The 15931-nt window shown below is 35.5% G+C and overlaps 1 protein-coding gene across 2 annotated transcripts in view; it reads left to right on the plus strand.

Annotated features, from left to right (window-relative positions):
- Positions 1 to 8537, plus strand: part of tsc22d2 (TSC22 domain family 2) — a 53580-nt gene extending 45043 nt beyond the window's left edge. Inside the window, exons 3-4 of one of the 2 annotated variants that reach the window (XM_087302485.1) lie at positions 4809 to 4860; positions 6757 to 8537. In XM_087302485.1, the coding sequence (XP_087158611.1) occupies positions 4809 to 4860; positions 6757 to 7029 (325 nt within the window). In that variant the 3' untranslated portion in view covers positions 7030 to 8537. 2 annotated transcript variants of the gene reach the window in all.
- The last annotated feature ends 7394 nt before the right edge of the window (positions 8538 to 15931 follow it).

A 15931-nucleotide genomic window follows, 5' to 3' on the forward strand; every position in this document is an offset into this window, starting at 1 on the left:
TGAAAATAATCCATCAAATAATGCTTAAAGACCAAATGGAATCATTTGCCGACTGTTGCTTCGGTGAGACTATAATCTGATGTAGGAGAAGCCTTCTTTCACTACTACATTATTATTATAATTATGTTTTAATTATTATTTTTTTATTAAAATGGCCAAATTGTGACTGAGGACAGTTGAATGTGCTGGCCTGTTAGTTTTTTTGTCTAATAAATGACAGTAGGCTGCACCTTTTTTTACTTTAAAACTTTAACAGATTGCTATTTTTTCTAATGATATATGATGTAATAAATTTGTATTTTAAAAATTAGTCTTGTTTAAAAAAAAATTATTGCAGTTTTTTTAGGAAATATTTTTAGTTCATCAAAAAGTGTGGTTATGATGAAATCTGACAAAAATGTCTCTAAAATGCTGTATTTAAATCTCATAGTTAAATAAAAACGGAGGCGAATAACTATAGAACTATAGAAAATAAGAACCACCCCTTTCACCAGCCTGGCTACGAGCCTGTTAGTAAATGTATTAACCAACACAAATAACTACTTTAACCTGATTGTAAAACTTGACCCACTCAATTCAGATAAGTGAGCAAACCTATGCAGGATGAAAGGTGTTCATTCCAAAACTGTGTATTTTCTAAACGATTTCTTCTACAAGACGTGCTTACTTTGTACAATAAAGTCGTCTGTGTGGTTTATATGCGATATAAATCCACAGAACTCTGTTATCAACGAGGAAACTTCAGCAGAATCGAGTGAGAGAGTTCAGTCACAAGATCAAGTGTTCAAAGACGCTGCTGACTGTGTTGCGCATGCGCGATATCACTCTAAAAACACAGCCGCGTGTAGAGCTTGCTGATGTGTGGCCCCGCCCCTCGCTTTACGTCTCTTGACACACACAAACACACACACACACACACACACACACACACACACACACACGCCTCCCAGCCAGAGCAGATTCCTTAAATCCTGAAGAGCCTTTCATGGAAACACACTTCTGTTTCTGAGACTCAAAACTAGCCAACATGCGCTGCCACATGAGTTACTGTCTACCATACTCTTCTGGATCCTCGCCTACTTATTCAGGGAAATTAGTGGCGTACAGAGCACGATGCAGGTAAATGTTGAGATTTATACACCCAACAGATACGCGATTTGTTTTCTGTGAGAGAATTCATTGGCTCGTGTGCTGTGCTTTTGGCGGCTTTCTGCTAAAAGACGCGTGATTTGTTGTTGTTTATGCATTGGCTAGTTGCATATGAATGTTATAGGAGCATATATGTGAGAGTCGTGTGTTTATTATGCGATGTTAAGGCTGTTTTGAAGAGTGAGGCGAGGGGAACAGCGGTGTCACGTACGCAGCGTCCCACTAGCGCGGTGTTGAATTCGTTAATATAAATGCAGCGAAAATTTGATTAATAAAAATATACGTCCGTACTAATACAGTTTATTGAGGTAAATGGTTTTTATATTCGCACTTGACAAAGTGACGCGCTCCCTATATTGTTTACCATGGTACTTTGAATATTCGGTCTAAAATCAGATGTAAATATGACCTAAAACAACGTCATCACGATTTATTTGACTAAACAATGTTGTGCTTTGATAGTTTCTAATATGATTTCACTGTTTAGGATTAGCATTATACTTTTCTGAAATGATATTATTAAGGAGAAAGCCCGAATGTGTGAATATAAAACCACCTTTACCTCAGTAAACACTTGCATGGCGGATAATAATCCGTAGCCCCTTTCACACAGTGATACCGGTAAATATCCGGAAAATTTCCGGAAAGACTTTACCGGTATATTCAAAAAAGCGCTGTTCACACAGGCGAGGACGTTACGGAAATTTTCCGGAAAAGAGCATTCACACATCCATTCCAAAATACCGGTAAATTCTGACATCATTCACCACAAATGAGCTTTAAACGGCTGCGCTTGTATTTGTAAACATTTGACTAAATTACAAACTCTGTGGATGATCAATATTGTGAACAACTTTCGCAGGATCACTTCAGATGTTCATAATATGTGCGTATGCACTATGCAGGCGCTCATAGGCGCACGCAAAGCTTGAAGGTAAACAAACAACGGCTTATCATAAGCATCTCATCGATGATTATTTACACAGTTGGCATTAAGAAGAACATATAAACGTTATCTGACTAACTTCTAGCAGCTAAATGTGTCTGGAAAAATATTCAAAGGCTTTTATTCTCACTAACCGCGCGGACGTAAATGCGTCTGACTGTTGTGATTGGCTAAAGCAAAAGTCTTACGTCAGCACGTTCTAGACGTGCACGAGCTTATTCCGGAAATCTTCCTTCTGCGTTCACACAGCGCAGCATTCCGGCAAATTGCCGGTAATGTTACAACTTCTCTTTCCGGAAAATAGCCAGAACGAATTTACCGGTATTTTCAAAAAGGACCTGTTCACACATACAACCTTTCCGGAAAATTGCCGGTAATTTTCCGGAAAGGTCTGTATGTGTGAGGGGCTATAAACGTTTTTTTTTCACGTAGCAAATTGACATGCTCCCTATTGTTTACCATGGTACTTTGAATATTCGGTCTGAAATTAGATGTAATTATGACCTAAAAATAACGTCTGCACAATTTATTTGACTGAATGTTGTGCTTTGAAAGTTTCTAATATGATTTCACTATTTAGAATTAGCATAATAATTTTTCTGAAATTATATTATTAAAGAGAAAGTCCGAATGTGTGCATATAAAAACAACTTTACCCCAGTGAACACTTGCATGGCGGATAATAATCCGTTATTCACGGTTTTTAAAGTAGCAAGCTGGATTCAGTTTGAATATTGAGGCGCGAAACTGACGAAACGGAATTTGCGGAATCGAAATTGTTTTGTTTATTATGGAATGACTGTTTATAAGTTTTCTTTAAGTCGTAGTGCTTTTATTGATGAAACATGAATGAGCGAAAGATAATACGCCTTTTTTCCTGTCAGTCTTTTTATTTTTATTTTTTTTTTATAATGGTTATGTCAGAACCAACATGATTTTATAAGCATTTAGCAGATATGGTAAGTGACAGCACTGTTAAAGACCAGAAAAAAAGGAGTTTAGGCTTTATGTTGACAAAATTAGCGAAGACATACCAAGATCGCGTTGTTTGTTAATGAAGATCTATCTATCTATCTATCTATCTATCTATCTATCTATCTATCTATCTATCTATCTATCTATCTATCTATCTATCTATCTATCTATCTATCTATCTATCTATCTATCTATCTATCTATCTATCTATCTATCTATCTATCATCTTTAATTGATCTAAAATTTTTAATTACATTTTCTCTTCTTGTAAATAATAAGTTGCATCAGATTGATGAAAACGAACCTGAACAGGGCCACAATTACTTTTATTCTTTATTCCTTTGAAACAGTTGGATACCGTGTATTTGGTCTACATGACTGGCAAACGCCTCAGAAAAAACTGCTGAATCTTCGTTAATATTTTGATAACTTCTAAAACAAATGTTGTCTGGTTTAGTGATGTTAGTAATGCATAGAAAAATGCAAGGCAGAACTCAATAGCCCACTGATGACAGCCACTCTGTGATGGTTTTTAAGGTGGTTAATGAGATTTTTTGAATTTTTATTTTTATTTTTTACTATTTTTGATAACGGTACTATTAATTACTATCTACCTGTCTGTCTGTCCATCTGTCTATATATCTCTTTGTTTGGTTAGTTTGTGTCTTAATGGCTACAAGCATACATTACTTTTGTATTTGGTAAATAAACACTATTGCTAATCTATAAACTCCAGTAATAATAATAAGCAAATCTGCTGGTCGATTTCATCTGTTTTACCTGCAGAACCGGGATATCTATGTACAAATTCTGAATTTATTTCTCTTGACAGGTTTGTTTATTGGTTTGTTTCTTAATAAAGACAGCAGCAGCAGCATTTCATACTGTAGTATACTTGCTTTCTGTACTTACTTTAGTCAAATAAGGTAAATGACACCGTAATTAATCATTAAACTTCAGTAATAAACAATATTCTAATAATAAATCTATTCTACTTGCTGATCTGGGTTATTTGTGCACAAATTCTGAATTAATTTATCTGTTCATACTGTTTACAGGTTGTTTATTGGTTTGTTTCTTAATAATGGCAGCAGCAGCACATGATACTTCTTGGTTTAGTGTGCAATGTAAAGAATTATATAATCAGTTAGTCATGACAGCATATGTTTTAGTTCATTGTGACTTATTAAACTAAGTTAATCATGTTCTAACTTAATTGTATAAGTTACACAGTGTTTTAAGTCAGTTTAACATAATAGAAGTTCAATGGACTCATAAGGTAAATTTGATTTAGCTTAAATGCATGTTACAATGCACTTACTAAACTTAATGTAGTCAGATATGGTAAATGACACCATTGTTAATCGTTAAACTCTAATAATAATAAGCAAATCCGCTGGTTGATTTCATGTATTTTACCTGCAGATCTGGGCTATTTATGCGCACATTTCTGAATTGACTTCCTCATTCGTACTGTTGACGGGATGTTTTGAAAGTGAAATACGCACACCTGATTTCTATCATGCTTTGGAACACATGTCAGATTTTATGGGATACGTGCTGATAAGCAAACAAGAAAGTGTCATGTGTATTTTTAACATTGCATTGCAGTTGAATTTGGCAGTTCATTTGAAGTGTGATTCAACTGATATGATGTAACAAGCCTGACAGGACTTGCTTATTCCCTTGAAAAAAGATGGCTAATGCAAACCCGTCTTTCTTTGTTTTCTTTCTGCAGTGCCTCTGGTGCCAGTGTTGTGGCCATTGATAACAAAATAGAGCAAGCTATGGTGAGTATGCCAATTCAATTCAATACATTCCTGATTTAAGATCTAATAAAGATAAAGAAAAATAAATAAATAAATTTTAAGCTGTATGTAACTTGGAATAACCTTGCTATTTCTTAAATGTTTAATTTTACTATCTTTTTTTAAACGTTTGAGTGTATCAGTGAAATCAAAGCCATGTAGTGTGATGGAATTATAGAAAATGCCTCATTTGGAAACTATATGCTAGGCCATTTTTTATGATTAAACCAGGTTGATTATCGTTCATTTAGATAAATCCTGTATAAAAAAATAATAAACAAAATGCAAGAAAGAATAATTACAGTAGAGCAAAGAAAAAAGTTAAATAATCAGCACTTTATGGTTTACCGGAGAAAGTCAAACAGGATTCAGGTTTAGTGAAATGTCAAATAAAACTGTATGGTCTTCATTGTATTAATAATACAGTAAAATATTTTGCATTAAAGCTACAAATATTGCACGTTATTGTGCCTGAATGCTTTAAACTCTCTTAAAATGCCTTTAAAACACTTGCAAATGATAACGTTTCCCTCTATTATGGCTATACTTTGCAATGACTCTCATGCATTCTCAATGGGCTCTAGAGATCTGCGCGGGACTGAATTTTTAGTCCCGCTCCCGCCATGTTTTATTCCGCTCCCGTTGTATATTCAGCCTTTGTTCACCCACTGCCCGACTTGCCCTGTTTTCTACCCGACCATTCCTGCTAAATTTAGATCTGGTTTCCAAAATCTCACGTTTAAATTGGGCACTACCAAAACAGAGAGAGAAAACGCTTAAAAGTGTAGGCGCTGCAAGGATTGTAGGCTATATGTCAGTTTTGTTTGCCCTTTTGTGAGGAGACATGAGTGCCGCGTTACGTGCGGTCAGATTTACAAACATATCCACTTAATATATTTGCCACAACCGATTGTGTTTCATATATCGTTCATTCATTCATTTTCTTGTCAGCTTAGTCCCTTTATTAATCAGGGGTCGCCACAGCGGAATGAACTGCCAACTTATCTAGCAAGTTTTTACGCAGCGAATGCCCTTCTAGCCACAACCCATCTCTAGGACACACACACTCATAAACTATGGACAATTTAGCCTACCCATTTCACCTGTACCACATATCTTTGGACTGTGGGGGAAACCGGAGCACCCGGAGTAAACGCAGGGAGAACATGCAAACTCCACACAGAAACGGCGAAAAACTGAGCCGAGGCTCAAACCAGCTGTAAGGCGACAGCTATACTTTCTGTGCCACTGCGTCGCCCCGTTTCATATATCATATCAGCATTATTTCTATACACATAGCTGGTACATATTGGACCAAAGAAGAACGTGAAATGTATCGCGATTAAATATGCCTCGCAAAAACACCCAGCTGGATGCTACAGAATCCAGACAGCCTACAACAAGCGACACACAGCACCACGGCGGATGTTCGCGCTCTCTCATTCACACACACAGCACTACAGCGGATGCGCGCACTCTCTCTTGCTTGCTTGCTCCCTCTCTCACTATCTCTATCTCGTTTCAAACCGGAAGAACAAATTTGCTAGAAATAAAGCAAAAACAACCAATTTTCACTCTTTAGTAAAATATATGTGTCTTTAGCAGTGTGGGACACGTATACGACTGTCAACAGCTCCAAACATGTGTTTTAGTGGACAGTTAACAGCATGCAGCCTACAGTTCACCGGAAGTGCTTGGGCTGGCTGACTGAAAATTAAAAGTCCGTGTGCACACAGCACGTTTTTGATCAAACGTAACCCCTACTCAACATTGCATATCCTTTGATGGGACTATTGAGGACAAACACATTTCAAGATCGATGCAATATTGTGCATCAACCGTGCGTACAACTTACAAACTTTTTGTTTTCCTCCCCAGGATCTTGTGAAAAGCCATTTAATGTACGCGGTGCGCGAGGAAGTGGAGGTGTTGAAGGAGCAGATCAAAGAACTCTACGAGCGGAACTCTGTTTTGGAGAGGGAAAACGCAGTATTGAAATCTCTGGCCAACAACGAGCAGTTGACGCAGCTCACGACTCAGATCCACAACCCCAGCAGCACTTCCCCGCAGCAGACGACGGTCAACGCCATCCTTCAAGAAGCGAGCAAACTCGTGGCCTTGCCTACACAACCCAACGTGTCCACGGCGTGAAGCGCTTCTCGTCCTGGGACTCCTTTCCAGTCTCGTTTGCCACTCGCTGGAGAGCCATGCTTCGATTTTATACGCGCCGCTTGGCTTTCCTAGTATTAGACAATCATTTTTGGGAGATTCCTTTTGGCTCCGGGGATGAGTTTGCGGTCGATTGGCGAATAAAAAAAACGCGGAGAAATTGGCGGACGTTTCTCCGCTAGCAAACGCCATTAAACGATCTCCAAACGGAAAGTCTGGGCGTTTTCCAGAGCATGATAAAGTCCCCCTTTTTGTTTTCCTCTCGTCTGTTTTAGTTTTACTGTTTGCATATATTTATTAGAGGGCTGCTATTTTCATAATGTAAATGTACAATGCAACAGAGGTCTATTATATAAAGAAACGTTCTCTTGGTTTCTGAACATGTAAAGTAACTTGTTTAAATGCGTTTTAGGCAATAATGTCCCCAAGGCACAGTTCCAACACTAAAGGTGATTCGACAACAGTCCTGGAGGGTTGAATTGGTTTGGGGTTTTGAATGTACATGTGTATAGATTGTAAAGTATTAAAAGCATAGCCAGTTGTACAGGTGAGCACCAGTTATCAAGTATTTTGTTTTCTTTCGGATTTCGTCAAGTATACTTGCTATACTTTCCCTGAGTACTTAAATTCTGCTTTTCATTTAGTTTTTTAAATCTGGGATGGGGGATGAAGCTGTGAATTTGTTCATACGACATATTTGTAACCAAAGAAATGTTTGTTTTTCTAATGCACATTTTCTCGCTCATGCTTTTTTTTATTATATTATTATTATTATTATTAATTAATTGCTGGTTAGCATGTTCTGCATGATCTGTCAGACCATCTTCTTACCTCATGTTTGTTTTTTTTTTTTATTCATCATAACTTAAGCAGTCTGTGAACGATGTTTCGATGGTGAAGGGTGAATTATTTTGGTCTCGGAGGAAAAGTCCCAGTTATACGTAAAAAAAAAAAAAACACGAAAAAAAAGCCATCTGTTTTTATTTGCATGGTGTTGTCGAAGTTGATATTCAAACAAATGTTTAATACATTGCAGAAAATGTACAAAATAAATTCCGATTTATATTTCCTGGCGTAGTTTACACTGATTTCCAAACTATCAGAATAAATGAAAGTCACAGAAGTGTTCACAGATATCACTTGCGTATATAGGGCACGTCCTGTTTTTAATGTCTCTCTGTGCCTCTTGTATTATGGATGCAGCAATCTGCTTTATTTTACGCCCAGTTTGAGCCAAACAGAAATCTTGTACATTCACTGTACGTCGGTCTGAACATTTTCTTTTCTTTTTCTGCTTGTTTTTCTTTTCTTCTTTTTTTTTTTTTGTTGTTGAAGGAAATGTAGTTATAAAAGCAAAACGTATTGTACTTGATCACTGAGCCTTTGAAAGTATCTTAAAAACCCTTGTAATGTGCTGTTTAAAAAAAAAAAAAGTTTAGTTTTCTGTCAGAAATAAATTACTGTTCCATCGAGAACTAGACCGTTTTAAATGCTTGCCTATCTTTTTGTGCACTACACACAACAAATTCACACAAAGGAACGTCTGTTGATGCTAATGTTTCTTTCGGTAATAATAAAAACCATGACTAGCATGAATTGCTAACTTTTAAAAAGTTGACACTGATACATCTGTTACTGAAATACCACAGACTTCAATCTAAAGGGAATACATGCACATATTATCACATGTTAATGGCCTAATTATTATAGCCTGTATTATTATGTGACGACGGACAAGGACGCAATGGTTTATTTTGCCAGGAATATCAACAGAATTTGTGTTGAAAAAGCGAGGTCAACTTGTTATTCAAAGAAGTGTGTAATTTTTTTTATTAATGCATACCAACATGTTAAATGTAAATTACATGTAAATGCGTGTATTGCACACATTTTGGCCCCAATGGCCTTCCATATTAAACAATCGTCAACAAAACAAACTATACAGAAATTATACATCAACATATACAAACAATAAAAATAGGCCTACATTAAAAATGATTAAATAATGATTAAGAGGGTGTAATTTTAAATGTTAGTTATCAATAAACACTAAAAAGCACAAAGAAATTCAGTCAAATTAATTGTGAAAACTGTAAAGTTTACCATTTTAAACGAATACTGACTGAAATGTGGTTTTATAAGAACGTATTTCTCGCACAAAAGCCAACATTAACTGCATTCAAGAGAGGGGGGAAATACAATAAATAATACATATAATATAGATCAACATGAACAAATAAATAAAAGAGGCCTAAAATTATTAAATAAATAACTAATATGGCATAAATTTAATCGTATGTTTAAATGTCCAAGTACTGACTGAAATGTGGTTTAAAAAGGTGTTAATTACTCTATCGAGAACTAGACAGTTTTAAATGTTTGCTTATATTTTTTGTGCTCTACACACAACGAACTCCCACGAAGGAACGTTTGTTGATGCTAATTTTATTTTTAAGTAATAATAAAAACCATGACTAGCATGAATTGCTAACTTTTTAAAAGTCGACACTGATACATCTGTTACTGAAATACCACAGACTTCAATTAAAGGGAATACATGCACATATTATCACATGTTAATGGCCTAATTATTATGGCCTGGATTATTGACAACATGTAAAGACGGACAAGGACGCGACGGTTTATTTTGCCAGGAATATCAACAGAATTTGTGTTGAAAAAGCGAGGTCAACTTGTTATTCAAAGAAGAGTGTCATTTTTTTTTTATTAATGCATACCAACATGTAAATGTAAATTACATGTAAATGCATGTATTGCACACATTTTGGCCCCAATGGCCTTCCATATTAAACAATCGTCAACAAAACAAACTATACAGAAATTATACATCAACATATACAAACAATAAAAATAGACCTACATTAAAAATGATTAAATAATGATTAAGAGGGTGTAATTTTAAATGTTAGTTATCAATAAGCACTAAAAAGCACAAAGAAATTTAGTCAAATTTATTGTAAAAACTGTAAAGTTTACCATTGTAAATAATACTGACTGAAATGTGGTTTTATAAGAACGTATTTCCCTCGCAAAAGCCAACATTAACTGCATTCAAGAGAGGGGGGAAATACAATAAATAATACATATATTATAGATCAACATGAACAAATAAATAAAATAGGCCTAAAATTATTAAATAAATAACTAATATGGCATAAATTAAATCGTATGTTTAAATGTCCAAGTACTGACTGAAATGTGGTTTAAAAAGGTGTTAATTACTCTATCGAGAACTAGACAGTTTTAAATGTTTGCTTATCTTTTTCGTGCTCTACACACAACAAACTCCCACGAAGAAACGTTTATTGATGCTAATTTTCTTTTTAAGTAATAATAAAAACCATGACTAGCATGAATTGCTAACTTTTTAAAAGTTAACACTGATACATCTGTTACTGAAATACCACAGACTTCAATTGAAAGGGAATCCATGCACATATTATCACATGTTAATGACTTAATAATGTATCATTTAAAACATGTAACAACTTTAGAGGTTGAACTGATTTAAAGGTCACGACGATTTATTTTGCAAGGAAAATCAACAGAATGTGACGTTTACACGCTGAAAAAGTGACGTCAACGTGTCATTCAAAGAAAAGTGTGTCATTTAATTTTATATTAACACATACCTATGTGTTAATGCAAAAATTACGTGTTAACGCATAAATTACGTGTTAACGTGTAACAATGTGTAAACGCATTTGTGGCAGACGTTTTGGCCCGAACGGCCTTCCATAATCGACAACCGTCAGCAAAAGAGACCAGGTTTGGGGATGCCAATATCAACTGCATTCCATTATTCAATGAATAATGAATATGGTGTCATTTTAAATGTATGTTTGACGTTGTTTAGTCCATCTCACTAACAACGTTGTAAAAGCGCGTCCCTTCGGGTAAGTTAATTGTCAAAACTGTTTACTATTTTACATGAATCCTGACTGAAATGGGGTTTAAAAAGAACATGTTTCCCGTGCCAAAGCCAAACACAACATTAACAGCATCCGCGAGAGGGAGGAAAACAATAAATAATAGTCATTTTCCTGTCAGTAATAATAAAAACCATGTCTAGCATGAGTTGCTAGGTTTTAAAAGTATGTATACATCTATTACTGAAACACCAGAGACTTACCAAATATTTAAGGGAATATGCACATATTACACGTGTTGATGGCTTAATAACGTATTAACAACTTCCAAGACTTTCGAGGTTGGACTGAGTTAAAGGACACACCGGTTTATTTTGCCAGGGAAATTAAGAGAAAGTGACGTTTGCGCGCTGAAAAAGCGAGGTCAACATGTCATTCAAAGAAGAGTGTGTCATTTATTTATCAATTTTTTTATTAATGCGTACCAACACGTAAATTACGTGTGAATGTGTTTGTTGCAGACGTTTTGGTCCCAACGGCACACCAACATATAACATATAAAAGCCCGTCCCTTTGGGTGGGTGAATTGTAAAAAACGTTTTTTCAATAGGTCAAGCTGCTCCACGATTGGCCAGCCCAGTCACAAGGTATGAACATTATTGAGCATGTCTGGGGTAAGATGAAGGAGGAGGCATTAAATATGAACACAAAGGATCATGAACTCTGGGAGTCCTGCAAGAACACTTTATTTGCCATTCCAGATGACTTTATTAATCAGTGATTTGAGTCATGTCAGAGATGTATGGATGCAGTCCTCCAAGCTCATGATGGAGTCAGACACAATATTCATTCTGTCTTCACTGCAGCAGGACTTTATATTCTATACTGGACATTATTTCTGTTTGTCTAAGCAAAGTCAGACCTCACTGTCTTAAAGAAATCATTCAAAATCAAGACATGATCATATTTTATTTAGGTAAATAAGCGTAATCTAGAGGCCTTATAAGCCACTTCTGATACCAAATGATCGACTAGAACTTGTCGTTCCTACAGGCGACAAGACTTTTATCAGTGTATATGTAGCCTACTAGCCTGTGTTGTAAAATAAATATTCTTAAAATATGAAGCTTTTAAGATGAACCGGTTAATAAATTAAATAAATAAATAATCGCACTAAACATTTTGAAGACTTTATTTGTGGCAGGTTGGACGTGCGAATCACTTTAGCCACAGTCATGCAGATTAAACACAATAAAATCGATGGAAAATGGTATTATTTAATATATCTATTACAATTACGACAATATGTTAAAAAAAAAAATTCCATAAGACATATCAGTTTGCTTTTTTAATCGGCATAACTAGCAATTTAGTCCAAATGTAGTTCAACTGAATGAAGCGGACGTTACCGGAAGTCTCGCCCATTCACGATATAAACGGCTCGCCGTTGAAGGATAAAAATATAGATATAGATGTTGTATTTTCATGTACATGTCATATATTGGTTCATGTTTTGTCATAGGTGACAGGTTTCCATAGCGCTAGCATGTCATAAAGTATTCCTCCAAACAGGAAGATGTAAATATTCTGCCTTCGGCGCTAACTGCTAATACAAAAGCGTCTTGAAATCTGTGAATTTGCATGTGTAACTTGTCAGCCCACGCCTGGGGTTTGACTGATGAATCTACTGTAGATTTGTGTCAGTGTGCTGAAGTTTACTGACTCAACTTCACCCCATCTGGTAAATGTATAATATAGTGTTGTTCAACAGCGCCACCGTGTGGTCAGTGCCTGTCAGGTCACGTGATCGTTTTTGTTTTTGCAATAATAACAGTATTACAACAAACACAGATACAAAACTTGAAAGAAGTATGGTACAATCAATAGGAATATTACTTTAAAAAAATGAGTGGAATGTAACACATTTAGAACAAATATAATATAGGAAAATCAAAATAAACACAACGAGAGAGAGAGAGAGAGAGGAAAAAAATAATGGCACATGACAAAGATAAAACAAATTATTGTAGAATATTAAATAAAGCACATGTTTTATAAGTTTTAATAGCTTTCTTGTTGTGAAAGTCTGTGATGTTTTTTAAATAAAGAGCTAGTTCTTGTTAAAAATAAAAAAAATAGGCCTACAATGAGTATATTTGCATTTGTGTATAAAAGACTTTCCAATAAATAAAATGAGGTTCATGCAAAAACTTGAATCAATGAATTGTTTTCCTTTAATATAAAACCCCAAAATAACATGTCTATAGCTTAAAGAAAAAATCACCACAAACCTTTTGGACAATTAGAGAGTTTAAATCAGACCAAAAAGATTTGACAGAGGGACACTCCCAAAATAAGCAAATGTTGGACTATCCCCTAGTCCCCCAGGTTCAATGATCGGTCAGAGGCTTCAAATAAGTTTCAATTAATTTAATGAATCAAATGGATAAAGCATACAGAGCGCTCTGGGCTGCAGAATAAACCCTTTACAGTATGAGGTTTACATGTGGGCATTCCACAACACTCTCTAACCCTCGCAGCCAAGCATATATCGCCGATTTCCCTTCCGCCCATGGGCACTTCAGTAAGAAAGATCCTCCATCCAGACCAGTTCAAACATCAGTTCAATCATCAGTTGTTAAGCAGAACAGCAAATCTGCACAGAAAATGTTACGCATACACATAACAGAGCCTGCAAGAGAGTGAGCTTGAGCCCCTCCTGCACATGATTGTTCCTGTAAATGAGCAATCTCTGGAACAAAAAATGTTACATTAAGTTAATAACGAGTACAGAGGAGTTAGCTTCTCGGTTATCAGTCACACAAAGGCACAGCTGCTATGGAGCAAAACTTATATGAGGTTAGCACATAAGGTTATATGAGGATAAACACATCAGCATAAGTTCATACAAGTTGTTTAAAACAGAATCAAACTATTAATGCAAGGATTAGTCTATTAATGCATAAGATGAAGTTTAAATCATCAAACATTCCTTCACGGGCAACAGATTCAGGAGAGGTTTCACAGACAGAGCAAGAGATGTTTGAATTTTTGTAAAAATTGTTTAACAGGATAAAACCTGTGAATAATTTTAAAAGACATTTCTTTAATTTTATTTGTTAAAAAAATATCTGGGGGAGCGATCAGACAAACGACCATTTATCATCAAAGAGTTTGTTCCAATCGTGATCGGCGGTTGAAGCAGATTACAGTTTTTCTCAGTGACTTTAGTGCATTTCCCACAACACTATTTACATTTGCACAACAGTTCATGCATTTCTCAAAACAGTTGTGCACATCCCAGCAGCAGTTGCTCATTCCTACAACTACAAATGCTTTTTTTACATGTTTTATTTATGCATTGTGAAACATTACAAAAATATACAAAGACATAAACATGTAACAATAAGCAAAAACACTGAAGAGTATTTCGAGCAAATAATAATAGAAATAAGTAATAATAAATAATAAAAAAAATAAATAAATAAACAACAACACTAGTTGTAAGAGCCAGTTATGCATAATTCATTTGTGATAATAATTTAGTGAAGGTTAAAACATGATAAAAGTTGATATTTAAATTTAATAAGAATTCATTGTGATTGTATTATCTAAAATGCATAATTTAGTAATTGATATAATTTAAAAACCTTTAATTTGGTATTGTGGCTTCCGACAGTAATACGTCATGAGGTCATTAGTTCATACGTTTTAGGCAGATTGCACTTATGGATGTTGGAAGCAACACAGTTTTTTGACCGAGCTGATCGAGTCAATTGTAACTTTGTATTTTTGTTTGCATTTGTTCAGTGAACCTTTTTTAAAAGAAGATTCGGTCTTACTCGCGTTTTTGCAAATACTGGTTGTTGGAATTGAAGCCGCAAAAGGTGGTACATAAGGATTTGCACGAAAGGTGTGCCACTATACTAGTGCAATCTTATATAGAGAAAAAACAAGGGTACAGTCTGTGATAGTTTCCCGTAGAAGTTGGCTATTGGGGGGTGAGGACTCAATCAGAAGGAGCAGGGTCAAGCTGAAGAGTTTGGACATGTTTGCGAAGGGGTTCCCACAATTTAGTAAAAATAGCGCTGGGTCGGTGAAGAGAGTACCTAATTTTTTCTAATTTTATAAAATAAAGAACATTGCCAACAAGTGTGTGAAGGAGGGTGAGGGCTCTTCCAGTTTTGAAGACTTAATCGCCTATAGACAGAAGGGTTATGAAGGCTACAAAGTCTACAAAATGAGAGGGTAAAGTGTGGTCGGGCGGAAGAATCCCAAATAAACCAATAGTTGGACATGGTGGGATATCAACAGTGGTACAATGCAAAAAATGCTTTTCTTACTTAGAGTTTTTGTCGTGTTTCTAGTCTAAATATCTACAAATTCTTAAATCAAGAAGCATTTTCTAGACAAGCCAAACATATTGTCTTATTTTAAGAAATAATGTGCCAAAATTAAGTGAGTTTTTCTTAAAACAAGCAAAATAATCTGCCAATGGGGTAAGCAAAATAATCTTATGTCAAAAGGAAAAACAAGATTATTTTGCTAACCCCATTGGCAGATTATTTAGCTTGATTTAAGAAAAACTCACTTAATTTTGGCACATTATTGCTGAAAACAAGACAATATGTTTTGCTTGTCTAGAAAATTCTTCTTGATTTAAGAATTGTGAGATATTTGGACTCAAAACGAGACAAAAAAATCTAAGAAAGAAAAGCATTTTTTGCAGTGTTAGCTGATAGCGAGAGGAATATTTGTCTCCAAAAGGAAAGCAGATATGGAATAAAGTAGCTGACACCATCTCAGGGTCAACAGACGGGTTGATGCGAGCTAGCCTGCTCTTGGACCAATGAGCTCTATGCACTACCTTGCATTGTATTAGCCTGTGACGTGCACAGACTGAGGAAGAGTTTTACAACTACAAATGCTTTTGGACATGCATCAATTGCTTTCATAAAACTCTCTGCTGTTTATAACTTTATCATCTGCTTATG

This window comes from Danio rerio, chromosome 22, assembly GCF_052040795.2.
Source record: "Danio rerio strain M-AB ecotype USA chromosome 22, GRCz13ab, whole genome shotgun sequence".
Taxonomy (NCBI): Eukaryota; Metazoa; Chordata; class Actinopteri; order Cypriniformes; family Danionidae; genus Danio; species Danio rerio.